Raw genomic sequence first — 22,529 nt, 5'->3', positions numbered from 1 at the left:
TCATTGACACCTAACAGACAGTTTGTCTGGAGGCATTTTTTATCTTGTCAGTGAGGAGAATGGCATATGAATAGATGATAAGAATGTGTCTGCCGCCAATCTGCATGCAATAAATACAACCAATATGTCAGCACACTTAAAAGAACACCACCCTTCCAATGGTAGTATTCAATAAATCAACATTGGACAACATTGGAAAATACTTGCACAGCACCATAGTCATCCCATCGGAACCTCAGTAAAAAGGAGATTATGTGGATTTTAGACGGAGAAGGTCTTGGTAATTAGACTAGTAGATCAAAATAAGATCTTGATAACGGGTCCTAATTTATATGTCGCTGCTAAAAGAGACTATCCGTCTAAAGATACACTGTGGAACAACATATTTCTCTTTATCGATTGTACATTTTACTGTCAGATTGTGTTTCCAATGGTTTTAAAGCAGACAGCACACGCTTTCCATTCTGCTTGATTTTGAGTATTTCAGAAATATGCTCGGCTAGTATTAAAAAGTGATATTCCTGATTCGTCAAATTTACGAGGGTTTGTTTAACAAAATAACGCCTTAGTAAATACAGGCTTCACAAGGCAAAAGAAAAGTCAACATAGATTATTGCTATTCCTTCTAAGTAATCGATGCAGTATTACTTAGCAGATCACACAAGAAAAAGTACTTGAGTCAATGATATATACTTTGCATCTATCTGATGTATTATCTTAAGGATCGACGGATGGAAAATTGTAGAGTGTATCATTCAGTGCTATATTGTTAAATGTCAACAGCTTGGTCTTGAAGACAAAATGCTAGAAAATAATATGCAAAATATTTTAACACAGTATCTCTGTGAGCACATTATTAATATGAATAGATAATATAGCGATATGGGGACAAACATTACTCTTGGGAACCAACGAGATTCAACAGACGGTTGTCATTTTGACAATATGGCTTTGTGGCGACGCTTAAAATTATAATGTTTAAGTATACTGACTGACCAACGTCAATAGGGGTACATCTAGATGCAGTCAATCAATTCGACGACGGAAACAGAGCGTCTAACATTAGGTTTCAGATGCAGCTCCATCTCGAGTCTTCTGGTTCTTCTCTCTGCCGTAGCATCTGCTGGACCCACACCCACTTTTCAAAGATGTGCCTCTGCTGCCTCATCCACTTCTCTGTCAATCCCGTTCCCCCTTCTGTTCCTCCTGAAGGGCTGCTGTATTTAGAGGCAATTTTGAGACTTCTGTATATTTTCATAGATAAGAAATTGTGAAGCTACAGTCAAAGAATTTAAACTGGATGGATACTCTTTCCAACGGATTTTGACTTCTTGGATACGACGTTTTCCCATCTTACGTCTTCTTAGATCGAGAGTGCGTTCGATATTGTATCTTCTTTATCTTTCTTGATCACTTGTTGTAACACGCGCAAGTAAAAGGTCCATTTTAACACTTCACTGTTAATATATTATAATTTATAGACAGGTAGGTCATGTGCATACACCCATTTTATCGCACGAAACAATTCTGTCATCCCATTCGGTAAATAACATTTGCTAAAACTGAGGAGTTTTTTTTCAATGCGAACCTAATCTCCGGTGTTTAAGACTTCTTTCTTTTGATGTTTCAAACAATCGATCAAACACAATCACTTCATTTGAGGCCAGTTATTTTAAAAATCTTTTAAATCCACAACTATGTTTGCCTGTATAATTTCAAACAAGTGCAGTATTTCTTACATTTCATCATTTCTTTATGCATATTTTGTTTTCCGGACATCAATTTTGTTTCCTCTAGATATTTTGCATCCGTGAAATCGTCTGATTTTCTTTATATTACTTTGTGTGTTTCTATATCAACACTATTCACATTGCATCCTTTTTATATTTCTTATATAAGATGAAATAATAATAATATTTAACTATTCATTCGTTTTAATAAGTACTGTTTAAAGCTTTGTTTAATTGTTTTCTATTTATTCTCATTTTCATCATTAAATTAAATATTTCTCTTAAAAAAATTAGTTTTCTTGCAAAAATTATAACTTCTTCCAAATCTGTTTCGATAATTGTATTGCTCCCTGTGTATAACGGTTACCCCTAAAGTCCAACCTAAATATCTAGAAAATCAAGTTCTCCTTTTTGTGCAGCAACATAACTAATTGAATACGTTTTATTTGGCTTACTTCTTAAAGAAATCGCGTTAACCCTTTGTCTATTTCATAGTAACTCAATGTTCCCTCAATGACGAAAAAAAATGAACCTTAATTAGTTTATATTGATCTTCATCTCCTTATATTCTATAATTAATACGTTCTTTGTATGCATCAACTATATATGTAACTGGTTGTATAGGAGTTTTAATCAATTATCTGATAAATCGTTTAACAAAGGTTCATTAATTATTGCATTCATAGTTTAATTATCACAGTATAAATAATACCAAAGTATTGTCAAATGATGTGGCACAGTTTTAGCAACATTTAAACTGAGCATAAATAGCTTGAAAACAAAAATGAGGTTTTGAAGAGAATAAAAAATACGTACAGATGCTAATGATTAGAAAAAACTGGAAATACAATGAAACAATTGTAGCTCAAAATAATGGGTAGAAAACAAATATAGAAAGCATACGAAAGTTTTGTAAATGCAAGCTTGGTAAAACATATACATCACTGTAGCGCTAGCAACACCAAGAGTAATATTTCTGGTAGGTAAATGTCTTGCAAGGAGCCGAAATAAGATAAAATGAAAAGAATGTCGAAACAAGAGAATCTCGAAAGGTTGGAATAAAGCTAAAAGAAGAAATGACAGGAAGCAATTGTTTAGGGCTGCACTGTAAATAATAGCAATTTATGACTGCAACGAATTTCGATGATATACACTCTTAGATATGTAATGGACACATTTTGTTCCTCTAATTATGGATGTACAAATGTAACTGGAACCATTATGCATGTTTACTACATTCTTAAATATCTAAAATGAACATTAACAAGGATATGAAAGAAAACAAATGCTACACATAATTTATTTACAATTTGTTTAATAAAAAAAAGTTAAGATCTCAAAACATTCTACTTTTTATTGAGTGTGTTTCATTTTTCTTTAGACGGCATTTTATAATTTTGTGACCTGATGTATGTGACAAATTGTATAATATTTGATGTTTTGCGTTCTTTTATGTACAAATCAAAGTCTTGGTGCGATATTATATGGTTTCCGTTGTTGTGGGATTTGAGTTTGTGTTATTTATTACTTGTCTGCTATTATCTTCTGAACATTTTAAAACAGCTTTCATTTTTTTTTGTCTTCATTCGTTAAAATATAGTTATGAGAAGTCTAAAAATAGAGACAGGGAGGCATATCAGGATAGAGGGAAATAATAGGTATTGTGAACTATTCCGGATAAATAATGTTTATTTGTATGAAGATGAATTCCATTTTGTTTGTATGTCCAGCTAACGACCATAATAAAGAAATACTTCAAGGATGTTTATTATCTCTTTCCGTCTGCAGAAAAAATTGTATTCCTAATGAGTCATAGCAGTATATTAATTATAAGAAATCTTTCTTACTACATCAATTTGGCTATCTGTCTTAGACAATCTTTCATAACTCAATAGGAAATTACGTATCTATACTCACGATGAACACCATATTTAACTTCTTAAACCATGGCGCACCTTATTTTTACTTGTATTATACTTTGTAATATGCGTTGGTGGCCTAAATTACTGTATAAATTATTATTATTATTATTATTATTATTACAAGGCTAAAAATAGCATTATTTGTTTATCTTAGTAACTATCATTGGTGCTGTATTTTGGGAATGTTTTGCTCCGATTTGTTTTTTTTTTGCTTAATTAAATTGTATCACTAAACTTGTATGAATGTTGTGTTTTCAAATTAATTCTAAAACCAGTTCAAGTTAAAAATTCTCGGACTAAAGGTGCCGCTAATAAATTTGCAATACCATATTTATGTTAACTGTAAATTTTGCTCTTAAGTAAATGGAACATAGGGACAACGACAATGACGAAATTTGCGAGGTTGACAAATTACCATTGAAGGTAACACAAATGAAAAAAGGGTCCACCAGAGACGAATTTGGAAAACAAGCTGGACAGCTATAAAGTACAGTTTAAAAATATTAAATACTGTAATGCATTTATTCAAAGAACCTCATAAAACGATTATATGCAGTATTACACATTAGCAAAAGACAATGTTTGTACCTGATTTAATCAAAGCAGTATATATAAACTCTTTTTATTATTTTCTCATCGTCTGTGAAGATTTACGAACAGTAAGACCTACACAAGAAATTTACTTTTAATAGACGTTAATAGAATTTTCAAATATAATTAGTATTTACCGATGGGGGTGTGATTACTTATTTGTGATAAACGATTCTGATACTTTTAAAAACAGCATATTATTTTCTAAAATTATTTTCAATAGCAATTACTCCTTTTGACTAAAGTTCTCTCCGTTACGGATCACTACCATCTCACCTCTGTCTGCATGGGTTCGAGTCTCGGATTCGGCCAATGTGGGTATGTGAGAAAGATTGCCAGTAGCTTCTCGAGGGTCGGTGGTTCTTTCCGGGGTTTTCCCGGATTCTTCCTCCACCATTAGTACTGGCCGCCATGTATAGCCTATCGTGTGCTGAAAAATGGCGTTAAACCCCACAACAACAACAACTTCTTTTGACGATCGTCTCGAGGAAAATGCAACATTTTACTTAAGTCTAATAAGAGGGATCTCGTAATAAAATCCATTTTAATAAATTGATCTTCGTACAAAAAGCAGTACATTTATCAAAAAGGAAGAAAATATCGATATTAAAAACTTGTCGTATAATTTATTTCAGAAAGCATGAGAAATGGATGAAGAAGAAAAGCAGTTCCAAGAAAAATTCCTCAGATTACCGTCATCATTTACCCTTGAAATTGAAGACCTTACCAAAAGCAAACAAATAGAGTTAAACAAGAAAAAGCTAGAGCACATGTGTACGGCTAATGAATTTGAATCGAATACAGAGGCGACGAGAGTTTATAACTTGCTTTGTTTTCTACACTGGAAGGCAGATGAAAGAGATAAAGCATATGAACATAACAGTAAAGTTTTGGAGCTGGAGAAAAATAATATTGTCTCGCTTTGCAATCGTGCTTGGATGCGACGAAAAGATGGCCAATTGACTGAAGCGAATGAATATCTGACTGAAGTGGAGATCTTGGCGGAATCTAATAAAAAATCTTCTACTGCAAGGAAAAGCAGAAATAGCTTACTCCTATTCTGTTTTCGGTCCAGGATATTTCTCGCAGTCAGTAGATATGTACAATCAGTTACTTGATGAAGCAAGTGACACGGATATTTGTGCGAAGGATGTGCAGCTTTGGAAATTAGACTTGGGGATTATTTATAGGAAATATTGTAATCCCGCAAACATGCTGCCTAAACAAGATTGGAAAGATAGAAACATAGGTGAGTTCGTTAAAAAAGCTGCTTCACTGTTTTATGACGTGGCTAGTTCTAATTGTCCAGCTAGATGGAAAGGTAGGTGTTATGCTTCGCTCGCGGAGCTTTCATATTCCATGTACACTGGAGTAACAGTTACAACAAGTCAAGAAGAGTTGTTTCCAAAGGAAATTGCAGACAAAGACGTCGAATATTTTCTTGATTCGGCCCTTAACTCATTTATGGAAGATTCGCATATTCTTAAAGTATGTGGAAAACATTTTAAATACTTGCAGAAACTAGACAAAGCAGAAGAAGTAATGAGGAAATCATTAAGCATTAGGGAAACTTCATATGGCCATCACCATCTGGCTCTTATCTTAACCAAAAGATTGAAAGGCAAAATTCTTAAAGAAAGAAGAAGATGCGAAGCAAATAATATAGAGATGAGCTCCTCAAGCAACGCCTGTGTAAGGAACGATGCGTCCATATGTAATGAACAACCGCAACTGGGGGGAGAGAGACAAATATCTAGAGAAAAAGAACATAAATATTCAAATCATTCCTTCCAAATGAGTAATGAAAATGGAAATTGTAGGAAGGAATCTGAAAATAGCGGTTTGGAGAAAGTTGTAGCAGATACATCGCAGGATGAACATTGCGAGCAGCATGAACATTTATCTAAGGGGCGTTATCTTCCAATGAACACAGATAAACCTCAAATACCCCATGGACAATACCAAACTATGAAGAAGGCACAAGCAAAGGGTTGCAGTGGCTTGTTTAGTATACCGGATTCTGAACAGGAGGCTGTGAAAGAAATTATGGATCATTTGGATAAAGCTATCGAATTTGGCAATGAATGGGCTTCATTGGACAAGGGCATATTGCTTCGGCAGGTAAACGAGCCTAAGAAGGCGTTTGAAACATTTGTGCGGACTTTAGACTTGAAAGTATTAAGCACAACGATGATAACTGTGTCTTGTTATGAAAATATGGGTGCATGTTGCAGAGATATGGCGAAGAATGAATTAGATCCAGAGAAGAAGAGAATATGGGACTCAGATGCTATTAAATATTTTCGAAAAGCAATAGTAACCCTAGCATATAAAGCTAGTAAACAACTAGACAACTTGAAAGATGCATGGATGTCATATCCAACCCTAAAAGACATGTTTCAGCCACAAGATAGAAATATTGGAAAGCTGAGAGAACTGGTTGAGCTCAGCAAAATGCTCAAACTATATGGTGAAACCCATGATTTCATTAAACAAATTAAGGAAATGAACGAGGAACAGGTTAAGGACCCTCAAATAATTCGTGGAGAAATTCAAATTTTATTGGCAAAAAGACAATTTGAAGAAGCGGCGGTTTTGTTAGACCTGCAAAAATGTACAAATGAAAAGGACAAAATGGATAAAGAGTTTTGCAAGTTGGTATACCTTGAATGTGCTTTTCACTTGGCAAATGAGAACGAGAAAGAAACCTCAGGTCAAAGATTTCAACAAGCATTTGTCTTTGACCTTGTGGACCATCAAAAGGAAAATTGTATGTTTGACATATTTCTTCTTTTTGACGAGGAAACATACCCTAGTCATAATGAAAACCCAAGATCTGCTGTCCTTCTGGCAAAGAAATTAGAAGATTTTGTGTCCGAATACTCAGGGTTAAGGATCAGTTGCAACAGTGATAAGGTTCAAGCCGGTAAATGGAGGAATGAAGAGCAAACGAAGCAGATGGCGTCGAGCATGCATATTATTTTGATACTGGAAACAAACGAAAAACCCAGTGGTGATTTTGAATACTTCATTAAGATAGCTCATGAAATTTACATGCAGAAGAAGTCCAAGTTGAGTGTAATAATTGTTGATGAGTGTGATTGTCGACTAGAGTTCACTGTATTTCAGAAAATCAATTTCGAGACGGAGGCTCTTAAGAAGGATGATTATTTTATGTGTTGGGTTCGACGGTTTTTCTTTGCCTTGTTATGTGTTAAAGAGATTGAATATTAGGTAGACGAGTTTCACTAACAAGAATACTATATCTAAGATAAACATTTTATAAGTAGCAAATCACGTGGGCTGATACCGTCTTAAATGTTTTTGGTAAGTCTAAGAGCTACCTTTTCGAAAATCATGCAGCTTACTCTTATTGATAAAATATCATAATGTTTCAAATAACGTGATAAAAGTGATGGTGTTGTAAGGAGCTACCAAACAGTATCTGTATTTCGTCAGTCACATTTATTAGTTATAAATTTATGTCTTATGTTTCACATGCGGTTTCAAACATGCGAAACGGCATTCTGTGACAATGTTTACGTCCAAATACACTAAGTGTATCAAATCTATAGCAACCATCTAATAAAGCAAACACAAAATATCAGATAGTAATGCCATGGATCAGTGGTCCCAGTCATTTCGAGTATGAGGACCCCTTCTTAACTTTAAAATATATTTCACGTACCCCTACATGCTGATAGGCATATCTTTAGGCTCCATTGGCTTGGAACAACCCGACGGTTTCTCCGAGTTATCAGCTACTGTCATAGATAATAGCCTTTTGATGATATACACGAAAGAGATTTTCACATTTACTGACCAAAAGTCTAGCTAGAGCCATGGTGGGTTGCATTCGCTCGATTTAAAAGTTATTATATTAAACCACCAGTGATGAGTGGCACAGTACAACTAATAATTTGATATATTTTTGTCTACTACATGTTTAGCAAAGAGAAATCAACTTGCTTCTGTGTAAAATATACTGTAAAGATGGGAAACAAATCTTGAACTGAAGTCGTTTGCCATCAAACTGTAATTTGTTTCTTTTAATTCAGTCACAAGAAAATAATATAAAAGATATCTTTAAATTAGGAAACCTTTTAAAGAATGTTAAGCTGGGTTTGGTGATTTGTTAATCGTGTATAACACACTAAGATGTACAATTTTCGCATGAATACATATCGTTTTTACAAAAATAGTTTACCCATCTGTTTTACTTATGTATAGTCATGAGTATATCATTCTGATAGTTACCTCTGACTTGAGAAAGACTTCGATTCATTAGAGAGAACGTGTTGCCAAGGATGTCGATGCTGAAATACAATTCAAAATATAATATATTAGTGTTCAGAATTTATGGCATGTGACAAAGCAAACTAAAAGAAATAATGGTAACGTATCAAAATTCATGGTATATGATTCGTTCAATAAAACCTCTTGATGACCGTATAAAACAAGATGTTTCGTAATGATTCGGATTTGACTATGAAAATGAAACCCACATTTGACAAATATTGTTAAATGCGTCTAGCAATTAAAGTATAGGCGTACAGTTGAATGTGCTTCCCTCAGTTAAAATGACAAATATTTGCTTGAAGGTAATAATTGGAAATTATCTACATACTGATACATGTCATTTAATGTTTTTCTCGTCTGCGAATAGCAATAGATATCATTTTCCCGGTGGTGGCGGAAATAGTTTAAGGTTCCATATTAACTTCTCTGAAATGCCTGAATCCTCTGTATTATTTGTTGTATTCAAATGAACCTATGCCATGAATATGTACCCTTATATATCAGGATTACATGTGTTTCACTGAGTCAACATGAAGCTATGCCAACACAGAGACGCTCATAGTAGCATTCCTCACAACACGTGTCGTATATATGTTATTCTAGAGGAAATTTGATTTAGTGCGTGGTGATTACTATTTGGTTAATTTTGTGCTCAAAACATTGAACTACTTTTCTTCTGGCTTGACATACTTTTATAGATTACATTTTCGTATTCGCTTTATGTTTTAGTATGTACGCATGATAGTTTGTATTTAATATGATTTTCATTTACGTATGACACTGATCCCATCTGTAGAGTATTAAAGAAATCATTATGATAATGAGTATAGAAAGTAAGGTTGACTATATCGAAGTTAAGCAGGCATAGACTGAATGCTGTAATCGTGTGTTTGTGTCTGTGTATGTATGTATGTATGTATGTGTATGTGTGTGTATGTGTGTGTGTATGTATGTATGTATGTATGTATGTATGTGTGTATGTGTGTGTGTGTGTTACATATTAGGTAAATCAATTTTAATTGTATATGTCCAAATCTAAAAATGTTGTTGTTTTCTTTTGCCACCAAATTTAAAATTTAAATGTCTCAAGCTCAAATAACACCTTTTATTTATATTTACTATGAACACTTTCTAATTTGTCTAATCAGCGTTATATTTTGAAGGAACTGGCTTACATGTGAGGCACCGTTTTAGTTTATTCAGAAAAGTTGAAGAGCTAACTAAAGCAATATAACTCTGTCTCTAGTTATGCTCTCAAAAATGTTAAGGTTGACTACATAAACAGCAATATTCCTTCTGCAGAAAAGGTGGCTGTTATTTTACGCATTCGTTAATTCCATGAATCTATAGCTGAAAAAATATTCCTTTTATGTTATCTTTGTAATACAGTTGTAATAATATTTGATCCTTTCAATTATGATTTTACTATTAATTCCAGTTTTATACATTTTTCCTTCCATGCTCACTAAACATGCATTATTATTTCATCGTATTTATTTGTTTCAATCTTCATTGTTGTATGTATCTATAGAGTCTAATGTATTGTAATGTTTGTTTGTAATATTTATATAGATTTACTTGCTATACTAAAATTCAATTTTCTTATTTGTTTACTCTTGAGTCTATATCAAATACATGATTATATAATTCACTGACATTTTTAATTCTCCAAAGTAATATATTCTGAAATGTCATTAACATTTTAGACGTTTAACAGAAAACTCTGATAGATTTTTAAAATAAGAATTTAGTTACGTCATGTTTTCAGTGTATTATATGTGTGCTGTTTTAATTAATTGCTTTTGTTTCATTTACGACATGACATAAGATTATGACACTGCTCTATTGTTTAATGAGTTTCATATCAACATCATTTCATATTAACTAAGAAATTATAGATTGCAGCTAAAGTACTTATATCTGAATTTAAGATACAAATCGATCTGGTACATTAAAACTAAATCTGAGTTGTAATTGTTCCATCAAATGTCTCTGCGTATTGTAGAATGTTTAGTTGAACTTTTAACGATGAATATTTTTGAATGTTGATTTTGACTGTTCGCATTGACTTGAAATTGTTTAAGTACAATTAGAGAGAAATAAATGGAGTAATTAAAGATTGTTGTCAAATACTACAAAGAGAACAATCAAAGAAGGATAGGTCGATAAATATAAGAAATAAGTATCGAACTTCAGCTGAAGTATTTTATGTAACCCTGCAGATGACCATATAAAGTAAGTTTTGAAAATCCTTCAAATAATGGATACCACTGCATTCATGATAGTCTTAAATGCACGTACAATCATGTCCGTGATGTATAATTGTACATATATTAGTCGATTTCAGTGATAAATATTTGCTAAAAAAAATAATATTCATTATTATTTACAAATTATCTGTTAAGATAATGACTATAAGTAATGAATATATCGATTCATCGTAATTAATGACGATAGAGTTTTGAGTGCATCTTTGGCGAGGATCAAATTTATTCTATATTTGAGTGCAGTTATTTCTTGTTCCGAATAATACCGCGTTCTACACTTTCTGGCAGAGACGAATGTGACCTATTTTTAATAGTGTCAAGACGATATTGTCCTTGTATAGAGATGCTTCCTGTGTAATTGTCACGTTTATCATGTGCATTCTGTCTTATTAGGTTTGCTTGTAAAAAAAAATTACAGTCCAGAATTCATAAATAATTTCTCTTTTTCTCTGATTGTTACGTCCCGGGTAGGAAATAGTCGAAAATACCTTTTAATGCCGGACCCAGCAAAAACGGACAGTTGTAGGATGAAGACAACTCCAAATAAAATAAGCAAAGCAAATAGTAGCTAAAGAAAAATCTATGGTTCTTAATAATAGATAGTTTACATTTTCTCCCAAAGCATGGAATTAATGATCACCCACTTTATTTTCAACCGTGCCAGTTTTAGTTGCTTAGAAAAGAAAGGGTTGTATCAGTTTTGCTGGTTACTCGCAAATTGCAAATTACATCGAGCATTGCTGATGCTAGATAATATTATGGATGTACATTCAAGGCAAAAACAAAACGAAAGTAACTCCTGTAATGTTTTCCTTTTCTTTTTTCAATGCAGAAATATTTGAAACAAAGAAAAATGCTAATAGCTGGATCTATACTTGATGGATTTAGTTTAATCATCACACCGTGACATATAAAATATATATGCAAGGAGCGTTAGTTTATAGGTGTCAAACACAATTTTGCTATTTTAGGAAATAGTCTCTGACAGTCATATCACTTGTTAGCTTAACCTCAAAATTTCGTAGCTGCATTTGTCGATTGCCTTAACTGGCAAGACATGAATTTACAGTCACGCTTCTCTCTTCTGCAACCTAGTTGTCGTAGTAGTGAAGGATCTCCAGTGAAAATGCAAATTTTTCATCTTAATAATAATGATAATCATAATAATAGATCAAGTTCAGATAGAATACATGGTTTCATGTGGTGAATTAATGACCTATTTCATAAACTGGGTATAAATGCGTACATTTGTTTTACACAAAAGATGAAATATATCCGCAATTCATGAGGAACAAGCAAATGGGCACAACTGTAAGATTACGGATTCAAAGGGAATTTAACATTTGTTTTCGATATAACACTCGCAAGTACACTTGGCGGTCTTTAATGTTATATTAGTCAATAGGTTTCACATTAGTATGATACGGTGGGTACAAGATGGGTGGTAACGATAAAGTTTAATATAAATTTCTATTCGTTCTTACACATTCATTTACAAAACGGATGCTATGATTACATGTGTATTCTTAAAAATTAACATGAAATCTTCCTTGGTACACATATATGTTGCTTTATTATTATTATTATTATTATTATTATTATTATTATTATCATTTCGTTACAATAATATGGTCATAAATAAATTAATACAAGGAAACGAAACCAACAAATTTTGTAAACTTAACAAATAATCTAATTACCAAACTTGTAAAATGAAAATTGAAGAGCGACCTACAGCATTATGAGTTAAATCCAAAATAACTTTTAAAAGTTCTAAACAAGTCCAAAAGAATAGAGTGCTCAGAATAAATTCCAGATTCTCAAATGTGCTGGTCGGCCAACAGTCTTGGTATTGCAATGGCATTGTCAAAAACTCCTTTGAATAAATTCAAAATAATCCCAGAATAATATTTTAGTCTAGAGTAACATGAGCTCTTTGAAAATTCAGTGAATGATGAAATCAAATGTTTTCTCTCAAAATATATCTAAACACATCACTTAACACATCTGCAGACTGGTATCAAAACAAGAACATTTGAAATAAGAATAATATGATTAAATTGTACACTCCTTATATATATATATATATATATATATATATATATATATATATATATATATATATATATATATATATATATATATATATATATATATATATATATATATATATATATATCTGTATATATGTATATATATATGTATATATATATATATACATATATATATATACATATAAATATAAAATGTATATGTATATATATATATATATATATATATATATATATATATATATATATATATATATATATATATATATATATATATATATATATATATATATATATAAATATAAAATACCTAAAGAGGGCAAAATCAGAACATCGCCTAATTCCCCTACTTCATGCATTTTGTAATACTTCATACGGGGCAATCCTCATATATCCACCAAATGTCTCGCCCATCCAACCATAATATTTAACAAACTCATAAACATGCCTATTATTAATAGTTAGGATCATAAAAACCTATTTATAGCCTCTATACAATCTACAGACATGTACCAAAATTTAGACAACAAATAAATATACATACAAATGTATCGATTTATTTATTTTAAATTTCTTTAACAATTGTATTACTATTTTGTGGGAGGGGGAGAGTACAAATTTGGCATAATGGGTACAAGGGAATAATAATGTTAAAAATAAATTTACTGACCATCAACCACACTTGCTAGTCAATAGGCCATTAGACTGACCAATACATACATATCACCCATGTATGCTAACAACGGAAAAGGGTAACAGTGCTTAACCCTACACAGATATTCAATCCGTATACTAGGGCTAAGGTATATATAAAGACGATATCATCATAAAAATGTTAGTGTGCAAAGTCACACACAAATTAATGAAAAGGGAATTGGTACTTATACACATACATACTTATGTACTCTCCCACACAAAGCACAAAGCCAATGCGTGCTGACACAAGCAAAACATTTGCGAAAAGCATGGAATATGTATATATATATATATATATATATATATATATATATATATATATATATATATATATATATATATATATATATATATATATATATATATATATACACATCTGTGCGTGTGTGTGCATGTGGATGTGTGTGTGTGTGTGCATGTGTGTGTGTGTGTGTGTGTGTGTGTGTGTGTGTGTGAGCGTTTCTTTAAAAGTTTTAAATGGTCAGGCTAGGGTGAGTTGAGTTTAACTTTTAACACGTCTGAATTATAAACATTGGCTTCGCATGCGCCTAACGTAGACACTTATTATACTCGGAGTAATATATAACATAAACTCGAAACTAATGAACACCATTAAAAACGTGTACGACAAGGCGAATAGCGTTTTTCTCGTCAATTGCAATATAAGAGATTGGTTCCAAACTACAGCAGGAGTCAGAGAGGGATGCCTTTTCTTATCCATTCTCTTCAACATCTACCTGGAAAGGAGCATGTCAGATGCATTGGAAGACCATCAAGCCAGTGTTGGAGTTGGATGCAGAACAATTACCAACCTGCTCCTCGCTGATAACATCGATGGCTTAGCAGGAGATAAACAAGAACTAGAAACGTTAGTGAACCGCCTCAACGAACCATAACTAAGGTAGGGGATGGAGATGAGCGCCTAAAAGACAATGCTAATGTCAAACAGCCCAGGAGGCATCAAAAAAGAAAATATGGATGAATTTACAAAAGCTGGGCACGGTGACAAGCTTCAGGTATCTAGGTGCAATAATCTCTGATGAAGGTTCAAAACCTAAGGTTCTTTCCGGGTTTGCACAGACTACAACTGCACTAGCTAAGCTGAAACCTATTTGGAAGGACAGCAACACTAAGTTTGTTTCGTAACACTGGACTTTATTAGTCTGCATATTGGTTATATTGTTTCCTCAGTTTAGTTACATACCTCACTAAAATGACCCATGATGTTGAAAGTAGTAAAATTTTGTTTCTAGTTTCTGTAAACTGGTTCAGTATGACTGGACAGTAATTACCGGTATGTTTTTCTTTCATTATTTGCGCGGTTTGGTTCCGCATCAACTACACTGAGTCACGATTTTCAGGAACTAAATATATATTTTGTTTTTAACCAACGGGTTCGGTATCTCTGGAAAGATATGATCATCGCATATTTGTTTCATTATTGTGCAGTTTGGTGACCCGATAAAAGTGCGCAAAAGAAATGTGTGCCGACATAAGCGCGGTGTCGAAAGCGCGCTGCGAAAAATGCGCACAGGACCTAATGGCGGAGACATAAGCGCGCCTAAGAACATGTGAACAAATGTTCCTACACTATAATGCATTAAATAAATAAAACATAAATTTGCTATAAAAAAAATATGTTAGTTACGTAGAATGTTTATTACTCTATACACGGAGGGCGCACTATACACACTAGCAGCAGGGAGGGCGAACCATACAAACTTTAGAAGGTTCCAAATGCCGAAATAAGATCTCCACAAGGAGGGGTTTCAACCCGAAATAACGTCGACTACGTTTCAAGAGGAACTCTCATAGAGATGAGCCTCTTTGGGAGGTCCTCCTGAGTTCGTCCAAATGTGGTTTCTGGTTGAAAAACCCATTAATGGCGCTTCGATTACAAAAAATGAACCAACTCGTTGTTGTCGCCCTCCCTGTTGCTATTATCCAAAAAATTTATCCAACCCGATTCGATACCGTGCTCGAGGATCAAGTAAGTTTATTGTTACAAATCCTTGCGGAGTAACATGCGCTCGTAAAAAGAAATTTTTAAATTTATTTATATCCATATCACCGCTACACCAGGTCTGATAAATATTTCTCAGTGTATGTGTATCAACTCCGTTAAACATGGCAAGAATATTGCAGTTATCCCTGATCACTTTAGGAATTTGTGTATATCTTTGAGTAACATAAATCACATCAGCGTTTTTGTGCCTGCCTCGTAAAAATATCCTGGCAGGATTTGATTGTTTGTCCAGCATCACATCATCGTACACGACTAAATTATTAATTGACCCGTCAAGATCATCTACGGATGGCGCTTCATTAACATCAGTAATAAATTCAACAACGTCATCACCGTTTTCATTTAACAATTTTGCACTTTCATTAAAATCCTTTAACACGTTATAGCATCGTTGATCGTCCACAGATGGAGCTACCAAATACAACTTATCCCACTTCATCCACTTCATTATCAAGTTAAGTAACAGCTGTGTTTTACCACTTCCAGATGGACCAATAATAATCATTCGAATATAATTTGGTAACGCAGCAATATGCTTAACTGATTCTCGTTTCCTTGTAGCAGAAAAGTCAGTGATTTTTGTCCCAGACAAGTGTGGCAGGTCTCATAACATTAATCCGATGCTTTTTCCTGACGTTGTTGTAAGAACTCTTCGATGGTCGGTATTGCTCTGTTCTTTCTGGCGCAGTATTCAGCCATTGATCGGTATGTTGCCCCTCCACAATCCGTACAGAGTTGGAATTTACCTCTAACGCCTTTATTACAACTTATGAAGGGTTTCGGCCCATCTGATTTTGATTTTCTTGCAAATATCATATGAATACCGCAGTATTCCCTGTAACTGTTTTTACCACACACCGAAGAAGCGCCTTGTGGAAGCCATTTGCATTTATTTATGGCTAATGACGGACTTGGAATTATATATCTTCTGTTTTAAATTCAAAATTAAATATAACTATTAATTAGACAATATATCTAAGTTATGTTATGGAAGATAAAAATATCGAGGCGATTATAGACCAGCCGAGCGACAATGATACGATACCCTATACTTGGAGCAAAAGTTTAAATCGATACACCGACGACGACTTCGTTGAGAATTTAGGACCGGGGCAATCTTATATTAAGTGTTGTCCAGATAGTTTTTTTGTAGCTCCAAAATCCTGGCATGATCTCCTCGAGTATTATTCATGCGGTTTAGGATCTTTTGTGCGCGTTACAAGTAAACAAGCAGCTATTGATCTATTAACGTGTCACGACTATTTGTTGCAGGGAATTATAATTCAGCGGTTTGGTGAGTTTTACGTGTTTGTGTCCGACGAGGATTTTAACTGCGTTGCTAGTTAGTTCGCGAGACAATGTTCAGTCACTGAAATTATTCCTAAGCACCGAGAAAGATATCCTATATTCGATCTTGACACGAAATGTATTGACGCTGATGAGATCATCAAATAATTTACTCGGTTGTGTGATTGTCGGCTCGACCAAACAAACAGTGGTTATCATGTGCTTGTCAAGTCAACTCCGGTGAGTTTTAACGAGCACAAGTCGCTATTGAATAGCGCCGCCGCAGACAATCCCAGCTGGGCTGTTGATGTGAATGCTGGTCTGTACAGCATCAAACTTCCAACAACAAGATCATACAAATCCGGCAAGAACACTGATTGTAAGACACTCGTTCGAGGAAGAGCACAACTCCCATCCGAGCTGCTTGCCTGTCCCGTATTGATTCAGCGTAAATATATCCGTGTCGAGGAGACTGTCACGGATAAACCCGTGGATGTGGATGCTGATGTCCCCATAGACAAAATCTCTATTGCACTGACAAATGAACCCGACCAGATCACGGGCATCACTGGCACAGGAGGAATTGTGACGTTATCAAGGCGCCCCGGACATTTTTGTAATGTCTGCGCGCGGCGACATGGTTATGATAGTTTTCACGATGTGGTCCAATCGAAGTGTATCGATTGTTATGTCACGTGTTTCTCGGATGTTTTTGTGATTGGATGCTTTCGATGTCCGGGCAAAAAAATAACAATCACACGCCGAGCAAGGTTCCTCGTGAATATCGCAGATATTTAGCAAGATCAAAATACCGCCGTGTCGGTCATCCGGGTCACTTTGTTAATAGAACTCCCGACTACAAATACACTGCGGCACCGTTACACAAGACAGGTCCTGGTTGTAGGATTATTTCTGACGGTGATTATCTTGGTGGATCAGCTTGTGGAATGGGGAAATCAGAATCAACTTGGAAATCAATCCAGGCGCATTGTCACGGAATGGTGTAAATGTTGTTAATTAAATACATGTACTCGGGTTTCGTTTCTTTTCTCTGTACAACGATACCCGAGGGTGATTATAATATGGTCTATGTATTTCGAAATCGTGAGTACGATTCGTCCTGTGCCACACGTGCAAGGTGCCTTTGATAAAGAATAACGAAAATTCTAAAGGTATAAATACGTTACTACATGTAAAGGACCTTTACAATACTAATGGTTTTGTCAGCAAGCGGCCTGCTAAAAGGATTTGCACAACTCCAGCTGTAGGGGTAGGTAATGTTTTGGGTTTTAAGTGATAACTAGTGTATTACCATATTTGCCTTTGCATGTTTGTTATAGTTTTCTTTACATACCATAATGCGTGCATTTTTTATTCTTGTTGCGATGTAGATTTATATTGGTAATGTAAAGCTACATTTTTTAAAAGAATTGTTTACTATTGTCTTATCAAGCAGGGTTAGGTTTACTATTGAACCTCTGTTTTGTAATTGCCATTATAATATAATCTTTTTAACTTACCATGTATAACGTCCTTACGTTATGTCTGTATCAAGTTTAGTACACTGTATCGGGTATATTTTCAGCTGAGTGAGTGAGTGTTTGATGGTAGGAATATCCGGGGTGTCCGGTGTTGTCAGAGGGTAGAAACGTCCGTGTGTCCGGAGCGTTTAAGGTGCCGGAGCGTCTAATGTCTAGCGTCCGGAGTGTCCAGAGGGACTAAGGTGACCCAGCTGTAGAGCCGTCAAAGGACCAGGGGGTCCGGAGGGTCTAGTATTTCAAGTATCCGGAGGGTCTAATATTTCAAGTGATCATAGTATTCCGAGGGTCCGGAGTCTATATTGGTTGTGAAATTGATTCGGAGGAGCTGTGGAGAGGATATGGTGCACGGGTGACGGAGTGCATCTCCACGCATGTATTTTTAGCTGTATGCTAATTTTGGGTTAGTAAGACCCAGTGTATTATTCAGGACTGGAAGGATAGATTGTATATCCGTTCTTGTTTAGTGACATAATTTCGCTACCTGAGCGAATACATTTTTTACTATGGGTAAAGACTTACATTGTTTACTATTTGAGTGAACTATATTCATCTTTCCATTATTGAATCATTTGTGAAATCATTTATCCTGTGTTTTAGGGTTACTGAACTAAATTTATTTGTATATTTTTTCCATCTTTGAAACTGTGCGTTTTATGTTAAATAGATCCAATATTTGGATTATAAATACGCACACATCTTCATAATCCACTACTCATATAAATCGCCACATTAAATCATATATATGTGTCGTCAAAACGTGTTCTGTTGTTAATCCGAAATATCCCACCCGGTTATCTTGTTACAAATGGTGTCAGAAGTGGGATCATTTCGGATATAACAGAGCACTGAAATTGTTTTATTATATTTGTATGCTTTTTGTGTTTCAGATGCGTTTGACAAAGCACCAAGGTTAGGTAGATACCTAATATTACTTTATTTTTTGTATTTAATATTTTTGTGGCATTTCGTGAAAGAAAATACGGTTTGTGGTAATTACGTGTTTTTTATAAAACTGCACTTTAAGATTGGTCACCACCAAACTTTTGAAATGACTTCTATGAAAGAACTGGTAGAACTGGGGAAACAGTTTGGTTATGAGGGGGAGTCCCTTAGAAATTTCGTTCGTGAAGAACAAGCCCGGGAGAGGGACCAAAGATTAAAGGAGAGGGAATTAGAAAGGGAAAAAATGGAAACCCAGAAGGAAATGATAGAACTAGAGAAACAGGCTGGGAGGGAATTAGAAAGGGAAAAAAGGGAAACCCAGAAGGAAATGATAGAATTAGAGAAGGGTAAGATAGAACTAGAGAAACAGGCTGAGAGGGAAAGGATAGAATGGGAAAGGGAAGCAGACAGGGAGAAGTTAGAAAGGGAAAAACAGGTAAGGTTAGAAACTTTAGAGATGGAAGATAGAAATCGGGAGAGGGAACATCTAAGAAATTCTGAGCTTTTGCAAGCTAAAAAAGAGGGGGAACATGATGTTAAACTGAGAGGTCCAAAATTGCCCCCATTTGAAGACGATAAAGATAATATGGATAGTTATCTAAATAGGTTTGAGAGGTATGCTACGGTACAAAAATGGAAGAAAGACGATTGGCCACTCCATCTTAGCGCGTTATTGAAAGGTAAAGCGTTAGACGTGTATTCGCGTTTATCCACGGCCGATTCGCTCAATTACCCCGTGTTGAAAGAGGCACTTCTCAAGAAATATGAACTTACCGAGCAAGGGTTTCGCAAGAAGTTTAAGTATAGTAAACCAGAGAGGCGAAACATTCACACAGTTCGTCAGTAGGACTTGCAATTATTTGCAGCGATGGGTGGAATGTGGTAAAGTCGTCAAGACATTTGAGGGTCTTGTCGATTTCTTGCTTCGTGACCAATTGTTAACTTGTGGCAAGGAGTTATATTCATTCTTGAAGGAAAGATCCTTCACAAATGTACATGAAATGGCCACACAGGCGGATTTGTTCGCCGAAGCTCGGGGAGGTTCGCAGAATGTCATCACGCGAGATGTCAAAGGTGGGAATCAAGTCAACGACAGAAAACCCAGGGAACCTGAAAAATCTGGTAGGAGTAACCAGGGGAAGCGGAGTGACATGCAATGTTTCATTTGCAAGGAAGTGGGTCATATCTCCCACTATTGTCCTAAGCGGAAGGGACCAGTCCAGAAAGTAGCGGTAGCCATTAGAGGCAGAAGATCGGTAAATGGAAAACTTAATGTTTCCCAGCAAGTTAAGCGGAAAGCGGTGCGTGAACCGGTGGTGCGTTCAGAGATCAGTCGCGATGTGATCCAATCAATCGGCACGTGTATTTTTCCAGAGGCACGGGTGCCGACCGCAAACGGCACTGTTAACGGACAAGAAGTCACCGTTCTACGAGACACTGGATGCACTACTGTAGTCGTGAAACGGAGCTTAGTCCGCGATGATCAATTACTTGGGTTTAAATCACCTTGCATGTTGCTTGACCAGACAATCGACCACGTTCCAGTTGCAAGGATAATGATAGATACACCTTTTTTGACCGGGACTGTGGAAGCTTTATGCGTAGCCAACCCGATCTATGAACTGACGATTGGCAACGTACCGGGTTCTAGACTTCCAACCATAGCAGATTTCCGACTCCCTATCATCCAGGCAGTGCAAACTAGGGCTCAGGTAAAGGAGGAAAATAAACCTTTGCGTAAGTTAAAAGTACCGGAAGCCATTACTGATATATCCCGCGAAGAATTCCAAAATGAGCAAAAACGTGACGCGTCTTTACGTGCAACCTCTGAGAAGGCATTAACGGGTACCGTGAGAAAATGTAAGAACCGGGGTTCCTCTAAATTCCTTGTTCGAAAGGGTTTAATGTACAGGGAATACTCTACATCGGATAGGAAGTTCTTGCAATTAGTGGTTCCCCAGAAATTTAGGGCACATGTATTAAAGGTCGCGCACGAGTCGAGTATGGCAGGTCATTTAGGCGTAAAGAAAACAACGGATAGGGTATTAAGAGAATTTTATTGGCCTGGCGTCAATAGCGACATAGCGCGGTTCTGTCGCTCGTGCGACGTTTGCCAGAAGACGATCTCTAAAGGCAGGGTAACTAGAGTACCGTTAGGTCAGATGCCCTTGATAGATACTCCGTTCAAACGAGTAGCCATCGACATTGTAGGACCAATATTTCCGCATACAGATCGGAAAAACCGATACATCTTGACACTGGTAGATTACGCTACCAGATACCCAGAAGCCATAGCTTTGCCATCAATTGAAACCGAACGTGTAGCCGAAGCGCTCGTAGACATGTTCAGCAGGGTCGGAGTGCCCGAAGAGGTTCTTACGGATTGTGGAGCGCAATTCACCTCAGATCTTATGGCAGAAATTAGTAGGTTGTTGTCCCTTAAACAGTTACGCACAACACCTTACCATCCTATGTGCAATGGATTGGTCGAGAAATTCAATGGCACATTGAAGCAAATGTTGCGGAGAATGTGTGCGGAAAGACCGAAGGATTGGGATAGATATATGAACGCCCTTCTGTTCGCATATCGTGAGGTTCCTCAGGAAAGCTTGGGTTTCTCCCCGTTTGAACTATTGTACGGTAGGACAGTTCGTGGTCCTATGCGCATACTTCGTGAACTGTGGACAGACGAGGTCGCGGACGAAGAAGTTAAGACCACATACCATTACGTAGTTGATTTGCGCGAAAGATTAGAAAGTACTTGTCAAATGGCGCAAGACGAACTCGCGAAATCTAGTCGTAGGTACGCCAAGTACTACAACCGAGGAACTCGGAGTAAAAAATTTGACGTAGGCGATCAAGTGTTGGTGCTTCTCCCAACGAATAACAACAAGCTGCTAGTCCAATGGAAAGGGCCATATGAAGTCAGACAGGTGAAAGGCGAAATGGATTATATCATTGATATGGAAGGGAAATCCAAGACATTTCATGCCAATATGCTTAAACTCTACGTAGCGAGACCTGGACAAACGATTGATAAAGGGATTTTGAATGTAGTATGCGTTGCGGTGATAGAGGATAGGTCTGGTGACGAAGCGGAATTCGTCCCCAGCACAGAAATACCCCTTGAATACCCCATGGACGTTGGTAAAGAAAGTATTGACCAGATAAATGTAT

At 35.7% G+C, this 22,529-nt stretch overlaps 1 protein-coding gene across 1 annotated transcript in view; it reads left to right on the top strand.

The window, feature by feature from the left end:
- The window catches only part of LOC149786310 (uncharacterized), a 28,394-nt gene extending 16,814 nt beyond the window's left edge, over positions 1 to 11,580 (top strand). Inside the window, exon 2 of the mRNA XM_089976696.1 lies at positions 4,879 to 11,580. Within this exon, the coding sequence (XP_089832822.1) occupies positions 5,342 to 7,477 (2,136 nt within the window). The 5' untranslated portion in view covers positions 4,879 to 5,341 and the 3' untranslated portion in view covers positions 7,478 to 11,580. The remainder of the gene's footprint in view (positions 1 to 4,878) is intronic.
- The last annotated feature ends 10,949 nt before the right edge of the window (positions 11,581 to 22,529 follow it).

This window comes from Sinohyriopsis cumingii, chromosome 12 (assembly GCF_028554795.1).
Source record: "Sinohyriopsis cumingii isolate HCF-2022 chromosome 12, ASM2855479v2, whole genome shotgun sequence".
Lineage (NCBI taxonomy): Eukaryota > Metazoa > Mollusca > Bivalvia > Unionida > Unionidae > Sinohyriopsis > Sinohyriopsis cumingii.
The sequence above is the reverse complement of the archived record's forward strand: the minus strand, read 5'-3'. Positions and strand labels throughout refer to the sequence as shown.